The 13,879-nt window shown below is 43.9% G+C and overlaps 1 protein-coding gene across 10 annotated transcripts in view; it reads left to right on the forward strand.

Annotated features, from left to right (window-relative positions):
- Nucleotides 1-13,879, forward strand: part of Cacna1d (calcium channel, voltage-dependent, L type, alpha 1D subunit) — a gene marked incomplete at its 5' end in the record, with an annotated part of 346,833 nt that continues 332,954 nt past the window's right edge. For all 10 annotated transcript variants that reach the window (XM_005387369.2, XM_005387371.2, XM_013515608.1 and 7 more), the window contains 3 exon segments: nt 1-388; nt 2,364-2,673; nt 6,332-6,437. In XM_005387369.2, the coding sequence (XP_005387426.1) occupies nt 322-388; nt 2,364-2,673; nt 6,332-6,437 (483 nt within the window).

The raw sequence follows: 13,879 nt of genomic DNA on the forward strand, positions 1-13,879 counted from the left end.
GGAGGGACCAAGCCAATTCTCCTTTGCAGCAAAAAAATTGCATGTATATATTACTAAGATAATATATACATCTGATTTTATTTTTTAAAAAAAGTTTATTTTGCTCCGTTTTTGAAAAAGAGTGTGGGTGGAGAGCGGTTTTTATAAATTATCCTTATTTTCTGTTATTTGTCCCTGTCCCTCCCCACCCCCTGCTGAAGCGAGAATAAGGGCAGGGACCGCGGCTCCTACCTATCTGTAACCCCCTCAACCCATTCCTCCCCCGCCCTAACGCCCAGCACAGTGCCCTGCACACAGTAGGCGCTCAATAAATGTTCGTGGATGATGATGATGATGATGATGAAAAAAATGCAGCATCAACGGCAGCAGCAAGCGGACCACGCGAACGGTGAGCAGCCAGAGCCTGGGCACCCGCTGCCGAATCTAATCCTTGTCATGGTCCTCCTCTTCCCACCCCCTGTTCCTTCTCACTGCCCCCACCCCCACCTCGGAGGCGCTGGGTGGGTTGAGGGGGTTGGAGAGGATGCTTCCAGTTCGGTGTCATCGGTACGGAAAGGGACGATGCGTGACAGCCACTCGGTTCTCTCCTTCAGGCCCTGAATGTCAGAGTTATTCTGCATTTGTGGGGTGGGGGCGGCCGTTGAGTATGTGGGGTGCTGTGCAGCCAGAGGGGTGGCGAGTGGAGGTGTTTCGGGTTCAGTGTCCTCGGGCTCAACTTTCCTCCAGCGCCCCCAGAGACGGAAGGGGGGCTGTTCGTGTTCAGCCCGAGCCCCTTTCCAGCTTCTCCTCGCCTTCCCCTCCTCCCTCCGTCCCCTGGTTGACTAGGAAGAAGGTCTCTGGTGCCATCCCGGAAAATTCTGGGATTGTCCATTTTTGCCCTTCGCGCCAGTGGGTGAAGCGTACACAGCCTCCTGTAGTGGGGGAGGCCGGGTCTTGGAATCTGGGAGAAGGGGGTCGGGTGGAGCGCCTGTTCCTGCTCCCAGCACCTCCCGTGCACACGTCGTCGGTAACCTAGCAATGCCCGGGAAGTCGCTGCCGCTGTGGGGCTGTCAGCCCCATCCTCGGCCCCAGCACCACGTGCAGTTTCCATGCCTGCCCGGGCTGGGTCGAGTGAGGCTGGAGCAGCTACTGGCCAGCCGGCTCCCTCACCTCCCCCGCCCCCCCAGGTGGCTGGCGCCCCCAGCCCGGGTAGGCTGGAAGCCTTTCCGGGTGAGCGCTCCCCAAGGGAAAAGCTTGGCACGACTCATCCCTGGGCTCCGATTGTCTGCTGCCCGCCTGCTTTGCTCCCTTCTCAGGCTTGCTAGGCAGGCAGACCTGTGCTTGCTTTGGCTCTTTACTTAGCCATGATTGGTTTTGCAAATGCCCATCCCACTACCTCTCTGCCACCTCTCTCACTTTGACTTTTGTCTGAGCAAGGAGGCTGGGGGACCTGCCTGGGAATGGCCTGACCCAAAGTGTCGGGGGCTTCTCACACAGAGGTCCCGTGGGATTTCTGCCTTGCGTGCACCTGGGTGCCAGCCTACTCTTGAGATGGTTCTTGCTGGGCCCTGGGAGCCCCAGGCATTATCCATTATGTCTGTCCTAGGTGTAGGGGTGCAGGCATACTGTCTGGATGCTGGCTTGGCGGCGGCGGCTGCTGCTGCTGCTGTTGCTGCTGCAATTTAAAATGCAAAAAAGCCCTAAAGATGTTTTCTGTTTTCGGAAGCTTGTGGAGGAAATGAGTCCCAAGCATCATGAATTTTCATTTGCAAGAAGTGTCAGTATATAATCTAGATATTTGTTATGGGGCTTTTGGTATTGCCCGGTGCAAGTGAAATTTTTTTTTTTTCTCCATGCTGGAAAAAATGTATTTGTGACTGGAAAGATGTTGGAGTAACACCCTGAAGATGATTAAGACTATTGAATTATTGGCACTGTTTTTTCGTGTATGTGTGTGTGTGTGTGTGTGTGTGTGTGTGTGTGTGTGTGATGGTGGTAATTATTTTAGAGAAAAACTGTTCTACATATGTGTTAACTCATAAGAGATACATGGATTTTTAGAGTCAGAAAAGATGAAGAATAAATGTGGCAGTGACCTAAGCTTGTCAGAAGAAATACAGTAAAAGACATGGATGTGAGGGGGTACTAACCTGTTTGGGTATAGAGCAGTAATAATCCTGTGTGATTAGTGTTTACAGCAGAACTCTATGGACTTTTCTTGCTGCTTTGTCTGACCAAACCCCTGATTTTGAAAAATAGGACATGAGATTCAAAATGGGCACATAGGAACGATTTCCCTTGTTATGGATGGGAGACAACCTTTGCATTTTTCTGCATCTACTGAATTGCAATTTTTTTAAAATCATTCTTTTTCTTCTTCACAGAGGCAAACTATGCAAGAGGCACCAGATTCCCTCTTTCTGGTGAAGGACCAACTTCTCAGCCGAATAGCTCCAAGCAAACTGTCCTGTCTTGGCAAGCTGCAATCGATGCTGCTAGACAGGCCAAGGCTGCCCAAACTATGAGCACCTCCGCGCCCCCACCTGTAGGATCTCTCTCCCAAAGAAAACGTCAGCAATACGCCAAGAGCAAAAAACAGGGTAACTCGTCCAACAGCCGACCTGCCCGTGCCCTTTTCTGTTTATCACTCAATAACCCCATCCGAAGAGCCTGCATTAGTATAGTGGAATGGAAGTATCCTTTTTTGGTGGGGGGGAGTCTTTTCTCATTTTCTGTCTTACCGTCTGTTCTTTAAAAGGATTTGCTTTCGGAAATGACACAAAGCTGTAACAGTCTGGAATGAGAAGCTGTATATCAGGGGTTTCATGGTATGTAACTTCTGTATCTCCTCAGATTGCAGAGGGGTTGCTCTGAGGGGATACATATTTACTGCGCGCGCGTGTGTGTGTGTGTGTGTGTGTGTGTGTGTGTGTGTGTATGGCGTTGGGGAGAGTGCAGCCTGAAACTTCAAAGTGGTAGAGAGTTAAAATATAAGACTAACCTTTGGTCATTGGATATTGGATGGTTAGTTTTAAATCCACTTTTGTTCTTGGGCAGTGGTATGCATTAAACCTGTTGCAGATGAGGTGTGCTGATTTAAAAAAAAAGGCTGAGACGGTGTACTAAGACTGTACTAGGAGTGACCTTTAGTGGAATCTTTTCATTCTGATGTTTGAAATTTGCTTCTGCAACTACAGTTAATGCTAAGTTTGCTTCTAGCTTGACATTTGGTGATTCTAATTGTTCAGGTAGCTGCAAATGGGAACATTTGCTTCAGAGGGAGGGAGTATATTTTATTTATTTATTTGTCTTCTCAGTGCCATGACTTTCTGGAATTTCCTTTTGACAAGTTGCAAAAAAGCATTTGAAACATGAGCATGAGGAAGCTATGCAGGAACAAGCCTCTTCCTCCTGAGTCCTTTTGGGTTATAGAACAGTTCTCCTGGTAAAGGAATTTACAGTTGCTGCCTTTATAAAAAAAATGTCCGCCTATGTCCTTGGACTGAAGTTACCTCTCAGGGTGTCTCCTTTTTTAAAAAATGAGCTCCAAATGCACCAGGATGGTAGTCATGTTCTAGATCTTGGAAAACTATCCTGCTTGTACTCCTTGTTAGAATCTGGAGACCATCCTTCAGAAAAGGTGGATGAAAGCCTTCTTTTTGAGCAACTACCTTTCTAATTAGTTAGTTGACTCACTGGCCTGAGTAAAATAAAGCATTTCTTTTCTCTAGAAGGGTTTTTGGGGCTGATAGGGGCCTTAGAGCTGTTCCTAACCATGAATAGGAGTATGAACTGGGTGTCTCCCATGAGACCCAGAAAGATAGGCCATGTTATAAGTAGGTATTGGTAGCCATCTAGAAGGTGGGGCTGGAACCCCCTACTAATTTGTGTACCCAGATAGATGGTTATTTATATGCCCTTTTAGGGCGGCAGTTTTCTCTGCTCGTGGGCAGAAGTTAAAATGAGGCAAGTGTCTAGAAAGGTTTTGGAGAGAGCAGCTGAATGCTGGGGTAGAATTTGAAGGGTTTTCATGGGCCTTTTCTTTTTAGAACAGATGTCTCTTCTCTAGAGTGAGTTATGGTGTCTCTCACATAGCTGTGATTGCGTGTGTGTGTGTGTGTATGTGTTCGTGTTCTCTTTAAGTTCTTCTCTAGTCTGTGGATCGGGCCAGGAGGGAGCTAGAATTTAGAGGTGCCTCAGTGGCCTCACTGCAGTCATGAGCAGCAGCTGCACGTGACAGAAAGATCTTCTCTTCCTTAGATTGGCTTGACGTGCCTCTGAGACTTCTCAGTGTGGTCATTAATTTTATTTGGAGTGAGGTGGGAGGCCCAGTGCTGAGTCTCTTTGTGCACAGTAATTTGTACATAGCAATTTCTGTGTACAAAATGAATTCCTGGATCACTCTGCTGGCTCCCTTTCCTAAGTTGCCAGACACATGTGTACAGGAAACAGGGCATGTGGCTGCCAGTTCAGGGAGAAGTCTACTTATAAGTGGGGCAGTTTGTAGAATGGGAAGTTATTAAATCATATGTGATCTGTTTGTTTTTTGAAACGATAATTCCATTCCCTTTCAGGGAGCAGGGTACAGAAATTCTCTCCAAGCCAGAGCTTGTCAGGCCCAGTCAGCACAGGAAGAATGAGTCTAGCTTGTTTTTACGAACAGGCAAGGCAGAAAGTCCTCTGCAGAGATAGAATGAGAGGTGTTCACCTTAACAGAAGAAATTGCTAGGATCAGAACTGCCTGTATCTTGTGGCAGTGAGTTGGTATCCACAGATGTCTGTAAACTAAATTTGGACCAACATAAAGAAAAAAATACTATGCTTAGCTTTCCTGAACAATGTCAGTATTTTTCAGATCTGTAGTTTATAAGTATTAGGAAATCAAAAAAGGGAGAATGGTAATGTGGAAGAGGGGAGGGACCAGTTGTGTTTCTGTAGAGAATAACTTTGGGGAAATTGACATTAAATTTCAGTGGGAACCTGCTAAGAGGAAAAAGGAAAAGAAAATTCTGAAGTCTTCTTAAGGTGAACTCTTTTAAAGTTGGATTTTATAACACTAGATGAGTTAAGAGAATCAATATGGATTAAGGTTAACTGGCTTAAAGATAAACCCATCAAAGTTAGTAAGGGCATAACGTTATTCCTGTTCTTATTCCCATGAGTTATCAAACCTCTTCAAAGGGGCTGAGGTTTTATGAAGCCTAAGCTATCTCCAGAGAAGTAAAGGGTATTTATTTCTTGCATCATTTTGGATTTCCCAGCAGAGTGTTAGGATGAGTGGAGAATAGTATGTTCATATTCTTGAATCTTTAGTACCTTGAGGGATTTAGTTAAACCACGACCTTGCCTCTTGAGAAGGGAGGTAGTGTTGTAAAATCAGGCTCAGGAATTATAGATTAGGTTAGTGCTCCTGAAACTCCATGTTCAGAAAGGCTGAAAATCAAAAGAAGAAAATCAGTCATTTTGGTGACTGTCAAATTTTGTTTCACCATTTTTGACAATCAGTGTCTTTTAATAACACCAGAATATTTTAGCAACTATCTGATGAAGGCTGATCTCAAAGTGATTCTTCCAGCTGGACCTCCAAGCTTTAAAGTTGTTAAAGCCCACATTGAAAGTGTCTGGTGCTGATTTCTTACGGTTTTTAATTGAATTTGTTTATAAATTGAACTCAGCAACAGCACATTATAAACTGAGCTCCAGTCCAGCTCTAATCTGAAACAGTTATAGCTATTGATTAGTAGAGAAAGCAGAGGAGGGAGCTGGAGTCTGGCTGGCTTAACACAGCATCTGAGGTATTGGAACATGCATGAGAGAGTCACAGGGAGAGTGGAGGTCCTAGTGGCTTTGCCTGGCCCGATCCAGATAGGCGATCTAGACTGATGCAGCTAGGAATAGCCCGGAGAACATGGCTTTAACACGTGGAGGAAAGGATCTATGGAGGAGATTTACCCCATGAGGGGTACTTCTTTGTGTCTACAACAGCTGGGAATTTAGTAAGGCTCTTGTTTTTCAAGCTCTAAGAAGCAGAAATCTGGTTCACACTGTGCCCTAATTGGATGCTCAGTACTTTTAGGTTTTAATATACAATGTGCAGTAGAAGAATGAATGTAACATGATCCTTGCAACAGAAGAAAAGGACACGGAGAGGTCATTTGATAGGGTAACCTATGTGAGATGACCACTGACTGTGACTTCTACTATAAATCTAGTTCTCAAAGCAATTAGTCAGAAAATGACTTGTGTGTATTATTTTCATTTTAAAAGCAATTTAGACGTGCTGTGATTTGGAGCGTGCTGAGGGTTGGTTTATGTTTGCGCAATACATATGTACCTTAACAAAAATTTTCAGACCATTTGACATATTTATATTATTGGCTATTTTTGCCAATTGTGTGGCCTTAGCTATTTACATCCCATTCCCTGAAGATGATTCTAATTCAACAAATCATAACTTGGTAAGTGTCTGCAGAATTCCTGCTTGTTGTGGTGTATAGTTATCATTTGCCTCTGTATTTAAACTGGCAGCTGGCTTTCTGGGTGTTTGAAATTTACATGCGTGTGATGTTTTCTGCAGCTTTGCAACAATTATTTTTGGTTTTGTTTTTTTAAAAACTTACATTCTCATTTTTACTGAATAAAAGTATTTTAAGTCATGAATCTTATATATAAATAGATGTGGAAGTTTTTATGGAAGAGATTTGTAGCAAATTTTAAAGTGATGTTTTTCTTTACATGGCTTTTGCTGCCTAGCATGTTTTCCTGGTAATACTTTTTTAAAGCGCACTGTTATTTGGTAGGGGTGTGTACTTTGGTTATTTTTCCTGGTAAATAAAGAGTTATAGATTTTGTACATGAGCTATTAATTTTTATAGAAGCAGAATACAGTGAAACCAATAAATTTGCATAAAGCATAATTTGGAGAAGAAAACAGTATAATACTGAAGTTGTTATACTAAGTCCTAGGAAATGCCCCCAAATAAAACGAGTTAAAGACACCAGGGTACTTCTATTTCTTTATTACCCTCTTAAAGATTTATAGTGCACATTAGCTGAGTAAAAGCTCTGTGAAGTTTTGCTGTTAAAAAACAGGTTTCATTTTGTTTAACCCAGCTAGTCCCTAAAAGTAATTGTAGATTTTTGAAACGTATTTTTGGCAGAAGACTTTAATATCATAGAACCAGTGTTCCATGGAACTTGCTTTGAGAATAGTTAACAATGTTAAAAAGAAAAGAGGTATAGGAGTTCTAGACTGAGAGTAGGAGCTTGTCCTACTCAGCCGTCAACTGATTGTATTTTGGGGCATTTCTCATACCCTATCTGCATTGCTGTTCTCCTACCTGGTAATTAGGGGGATTGGCTAAGAGGATCACTAGCATTGTTTTACCTCTGGCATTCTGTAGTGTTTCTTTAATGAGTCAGAAGCCATTTCAGGGTTTTTCTAGATGCCATGGAATCCTTCTTGCAAGGGTAAGTTCTTTATAATTGGAGGCCATGCAGAATGGTTCAGGAAGGAGAGAACCAGCGCTGGAGGACAGGAAACTCTATTATTCTGCTTTTGCCTCTTTTAGGTAGTTTCTCATGTTGAAGTTGTATTTTAGTACGGCAGGCTATTCTTAACAGTGTTGTAAAGGCAAACGTGCTAGACTCTTTGTAGTGAGGGAGGGTTCTCCTGCCTTCAAAAAAAGTGAAAGTATGCACTCGTGCATTTAGCCTTAATGGTTCATGGACAGGATTTATTACATTTACAGTTTTGGGGCATATTTCAGACATAACATGATGTCTATTTGAATTTAGATTTTGGTTGGCTGTTTTGTAGAGAATTTTCAAAACATTTTGGATATTGCTGGAAATGGGAGTTGGATACACCTATAAACACTTTTTATTGGTATAAATTTATACTATGCTCAAGATTATTTGTATAACTTTGAACATTTAAAATAGCTTTTGATATGGTTGTGGACATGTGATATTAGATGAATGTTTTAAAGGAAAGGCAGAAGTAGTGAAAAGCTTCCCATCAATGGAGATAGATCATCGTAGTCTAGGCCACAGATGGTGTTAGCCTTGTTACCAAATTTAACATTGTGGATGGTGACCCAGTTTGTTGCTTTTTGTAGCTGAAGAGAACATGATTAAACAAACTTAGAAAATAAATACCTTTCAGAAAGGCAGATTAATTTAGATCAATGGAATAATTAATGTAGCTGTATATGTAAGCCAATTAATATTCTGATTTTTTTCTCCAGGGAAATTTAGAGCACTAATATAAATGCTGTCAGACCATTTGGTTTCTCAACTAAGAAGTGAAGGAATAAAATACAGGGATCAGAGAAATCTTTCTTCTTCCCCCTTGCAGACCCACCTAATGGATCTTTTCTTGATAATTCTTAGACACCAGGGTTTGTTCTCAGGGGAGGCTGACAGTGTGTTAGTTTGGCAGGCCTTGGTAGAAATTAACATGTATTCATTTGACCTCTTTACCAGATATTCTGAAACTCATGACACTAAAGTTACTGTCTTGCTTTCACTCGGATGGTCACATAGCCAGATGAGTTTACACACTGCCTCACTCTTTAAATATTTTCTTTCCCCCTGTGGGAAGGGAGGATCTTTGTGGATCCCCCTGACCCTGAGCAAGGTCCCATGCCACGTCTGTCCTCCCGACAGGGAGTCAGTTTTTTTTTTTTTTTAATACATTTGACCCAATTTGTACCAAAGTGATTGCTCTATTTTTGGGATCAGTTTAGAGGCAGCTGAACGAAGCTTATTTTTCATCTGTAGTAAATACTTTTCATTTCATGTGAATGACAAAACAAAGGGCAGAGGCTGACACAGGTTGAGAAGCTGTACGTGTCGGGGAGCTGGTGATTTTCTTTGCCTAATAGCTCAGTGGGAAATGTGCATGACGAGCAGTTAGAGTGAGATTTGGGGCCAGCTTTATGGCCAGTGTTTTTGCCTGTTTCTGGTCATTTGTAGTGAAATCACTACTTTTGTTGGATAAGAAATATGTCCATCCCCATGGGTCCTGTGTGTGTTTGGTCCGGTTTGTATGAAACTCAGCCAGCTTTGGGGATTTGGAGACTACCTCTGGGGCAATAAGTTTTCCCAGAGTTAGATTTTTTAAAAAAATGTATAAACAATGTAAGTTTTTATGCAGTTTTCGCTTGCGGACTCACAGGGACGAGAGGAGGCTGAAGCCATGGAAACTGTGCAGCGTTCTCAGTTCCCACAATATCATCCCTCCTGGTTCAAGTCAGTAGCAGCGTTTTCTCACTTCTGTTTATTAAAAGTATATATCATTTATTTTATTTTCTTATTAGTGCTGAGGAGGGGAACTCTTCTCCATCAGGTATCAGGGTGAGGATGATTACAAGTCACACTTTCCTGTGATGAAAACTGCTTTATTGTATATCCCAGCCTTCAGTTTTTCATAAGCAAACCGATGTGGTTGAACAGTGTTAGATCTGCAGCTGGTTCCTGGAATTCTTCCTCCAGAGGCTGCCTCTGGCTGCCTAGTGGGCTGAATCACCTCAAATTAGACATGTCCAAATGGGGCTCCCCACTGCCAGTTCAGACCTTCTTGCTGTCCGCTGAAAACTCCACCCACCTCTAAAGCTGCTCTGAGAGACTGGAGAGCGGGACCTCCCTGGAGTTGTGCCCCTTCGTCTCTTTGACAAATAGCCTGGCTCATACCAGGTGCTCAATAAATACTTGTTGAACAGAAAGTTTTGCTAAGTCTTTGAGTCTTTGGCCATTCTCTTCCCCTCATGTTGTTATTGAGGCCTGTATGTTTGCACTTTTACCTTGTAGACTTTTTAATTTTTCTGGTACTAGAGTTGAACCCATAACCTTTGCACTAAGCTACATCCTTAGCCCTTTTTATTTTTTAAAATTTTGCCAGGGGTTCCTTTTTTTTTTAGTACCGGGAATTGAACTCAGGACCTTGAGCTTGCCAGGCAGGTGCTTGTGCCACTGGGCTATATCCATGGCCTTGTAAGAGATTCTTGATAAGTCATTAAGTTGCTCAAGTTGGGCTTAAACTTGGGATCTACCTACCTCAGGCCCCAGAGTGCCGGGCTTACAGGTGTGTCCAGCATGCCTGCCTCCTTGTTGGCATTTTGCCTCTGCAAAATCCTGCACATCTTTCCCCTCCTTGCCATTCACATCAGTGTCAAATGAGTTACTAGAGGAGAGATTCTGAGGCTTCAGTGGCTATTTACTACCCACTGAGGAAAGGCCAGACCCCAGGACCAGGCTCAGCTTGGCCTGGCCTGATCTTTTCTAGTTTACCCCCTACTCCTCTCCTGCAGAGTTCCCTCTCCCATTGGTTCCTGAAAGTTCCTCCACACCCCTTTCTTCTACTTGTACACTTTTTGGCTTTTCTTTGACACTTTCTCCGTATGAAATACCTCTTTCTCCCTTCCACCTGTTCTTCGTATGCCACTGTCTGAAGCTGCTTGAGAATAATCTCAAGGTTTGCCCCTTTCATAAGGCCTTTTCTGTCCCTAGTCCAAGGGGGCAATCTCATGTGACCCTCTCTCGAGGCACCTTGCATGTAAACACCATGTACTTTTGTTGCTTATATGCACATGTTTATCTTACTAAAAATCTCCAGAATGTAATTTGGGGTGAACCATTTTTGAATGCCCAGCCCTGGCTGGCACAACAGTACACAGTAGAAATTCAGTGAAGAATGGTGATGACTACCACGTGATCAAGTCTTAGGAGCGCCTCGCCTCTTCCTTCCTCTGAGCCACATTTAGGATTTTCTTAGATGTAAAGTCCTGCTGTGAACTCCTTGGAGGTCATTGGCAGGGAATGAGTGGGAGTTAGAAGTTCTTCTTCCTGAAGAGCTTGTGATCTGTGACTCTGGTGGACCACCGGCCTGAAGGGGCCTTCAGAGCTGACCAGCTTCATATCCTTTGGGCTCCGGTCCTGGGACTCACTGTAGCAAAGAGTAGAGGCAGCCTCTCTGGAAAGCTGTGCTGGGCTGTGGCCCCTTGTCTGTGGGGCTGAATGCCTTTCAGTGGCCAGGAATGTGTGGGACAGTTTACTGTGATTGCTTTGTGTCTACCATGGCTGAGATCCTATGTACGATGTTAACAGTGCACAAAAAGCAAACCCACTGACCGGATCTGTGTGTTCATACAGTTTGGCTTCTTTTAGTTTTGCACAGAGTCAGGCAAACTGTCATGTAGTACCTGACACACAGTTTTATAACGTGCCTCCTTGGGCTTAGCCAATGGGGTGTTACTTCTATCCTCCACCTATACTGTCATTTCTCCACGTGTTTCCATTTCAGTTGTACTTTCTTATTTCTGCCTTACCTGAGTTCTGTCTGTTTTTTAAGGACAGCTCATGGGCTCCTTTTTCAGTGCAATTTCAGTGATCCTTGACCATTCCCTATTTGCATACCCCCCTACATGCTTGCTTTCTCACTGCACTCCCATATGCATGGTAAACGCTCCTATTTCAGATGTCAGCCCCTTTCTACCTTGTTCTGTAACTCCTATGGAAAGTGGTTTGGCTGTGGTTGTTCTGTAGTGGGCTTTGGGGTCTGACAGATGCTTGGCTGATTAGTTGAGTGATTTTGGATAAAACTGGAATATGCATTCCTAGAGGCTGAACCTGATTCAGGTCTGTACCTTTGTGAACTTACTCTGTGTTTGGTACATAGTAGGAACATAAGGAGATGCACATTGAACAAGTGAATAAATAAATGGATGACCACACAAAGGCTCCATAGTGTGCCCTTATAGATCATTAGTTAATTTTCAACAGTTGGCTAATGATTAATGTTTTCCTGAGAGGCTGACCTTCATTGTCCAATATTAATAAAATAGCAGGAACACCTGTCAGAGTTCACCTTTAATTTCAGGATTGTATCTTCTTGGCAAATTTAATTCTTTATATTTGAAGCAAGGAGAGAAGAAAGAAGAGTGTTTCTTGACAGTTTTTGAATCCCTGTCATGTGCTGATTTCTGTGTTTGGTGTTGTTCATTAGCTACATTGTGAATAGTTCTTTTCAGTGGATATTAAGATTGGTGTAGGGAGAGCCACAGAATGACCAGAGTAGATGGACTTGTGTCATAAAACTTTACCCAAACTGAGGTCCTAGAAAAAATGTGAACCAGTTCATCTTGTCTTCTTTGATATCAGATTACTTAGCTTGAGTTATTATTGAACAGACGTTGCTTTCATTAAGTATTGGTGGTTTTTCAGAAATAAAATTTAAGTCTTAAAGAGTTAAGATTTGTGCTATTAAAATTCTTTAAGAATTCAGGAAGTGTCCTCATGTGCTTGGTTTATTAGAATGGGAGTTTCTCTTGTATAGTTAGACCTTATTCGGGGACTTTCCCTGCTCAATGCTTTGACAAATGAAACTCCCTTAAAGTGAGGGTATTTGATATGTTAGAATATTAGCCAGAACCCTTAGGAAAAATGTGTGTGTTTGGTTGCATGTTTTTTTGGGGGCAGGTCGGGAGGGATTCAGTGCTTTCAGCCTAGGCCCTGTGCATGGAGGCAAGTGCTCTTCCACTGAGCTGCGCCCCCAGCGGTTTAATTCAGTAGGCAAAACTGGAAAGGGGGCTTAAAAATATCCTCAGGCTTCCATCCCTGCACCTCAGGTTTCTGAGACCAGAACTGCCTGACCGCCTGTGGGTCAGCAGCAGGGCTGCCTTCAGCGTGCATCTTCCTCAGCCCTTCTGTGGGAGGGCATGTAGGGAAAGGCAGTACCTTTTTGTCTCAGCTCAGCTTTAGCATTTTTAAAAAGATTGTGTGAGAAGCACGATTCTTGTAGTAGATTGGTGAGAAGTTTCCTTTTTTAACCTTCCCCATCAGTATTTAACTTTGTTTGCAAAATGTGCGAAGTACCTGATATAGCAGGGGCAACTTGCCGAGCGGTGGAGACACTTATGCCTCGCTAAATATTGGGAGTGGGGAGAAAAACTCCTGACCAGCTCCTGGTCAAAGAGAGTTCCCTAAGAAACTGCAGAGGCTGTAGAGCTGTGGCGGTCGGCACAGTGCACAGTGTTACTGTGAAGGGGACAGATGCATTGTTGGGAGCGATGTCACTTCCCTGGCCCTTCGGGGGCAGGGGCAGTGCAGGGGTTAGCAGACCACCCTCGGGTGGACGTTTCTGCCTCCCACCATGTGCAGACTCTTGGGGCTGTCTGCCATCAGCAGTGGTAGAGCATGTATCCCAAGTCCTGCTCCTCTGTTCATGTGATGACAATAAGCAAAGTTGATGAAGGTGTCTTCCCCTTTTAACTCAGATGAATTGGTATTCTCCTAGCTGCCATCCTTGTGGTCAGTGAGGATGTCTGGTTGGACAGGGAGGCTGGAAATGAATGACACGAGAGCAAACAGAATAACTGAAGGTGGGGAAGAGATAGAGGTGCTGGAGGTGGTCAGTCATGGTCCCCACTCGTGTGTAGGGTGTGTGTGCGCGCGTGTGCATGTGTGATGCATCTGCGAGTCTGTGAGGTGGGGGAAGGGTGGGTGGGTGTTGTCAGTACAGACCTTGTAGGATGAAGAAGGGCCTCAGATGTTGTCCGGGCTGGAGAAAAATACTTTTATATTCTCCAGAACCTCAAGACAGTTATTTCTGCTATTTTTTTTCTTGTTCCCTGCAGGCAGGGTGGTAATTTTAGAAATCCCAGGGCATCTGTTGAAAATATTAAATGGGTGAATGTGAGGGTCAGGCTGGAGATAACTGAGGGGTTGGAGAAGGGGAGCAGGTGCAGACTGCTCAGAGGTAGTGTGGACCCTGGCCAGGGATGGCCCTGCAGGGAGCCCGGCTTGGAAGGAGGGAGGAGGAAGTGGCCTTGCGTAGCTTGGGGATTCACACAGCTGGCAAGAGGCTCACAGCCTTTCTCTTCCTCCTTCCTGCTGTCGT

Source organism: Chinchilla lanigera, unplaced genomic scaffold (genome assembly GCF_000276665.1).
Source record: "Chinchilla lanigera isolate Chin_1 unplaced genomic scaffold, ChiLan1.0 scaffold00029, whole genome shotgun sequence".
NCBI lineage: Eukaryota > Metazoa > Chordata > Mammalia > Rodentia > Chinchillidae > Chinchilla > Chinchilla lanigera.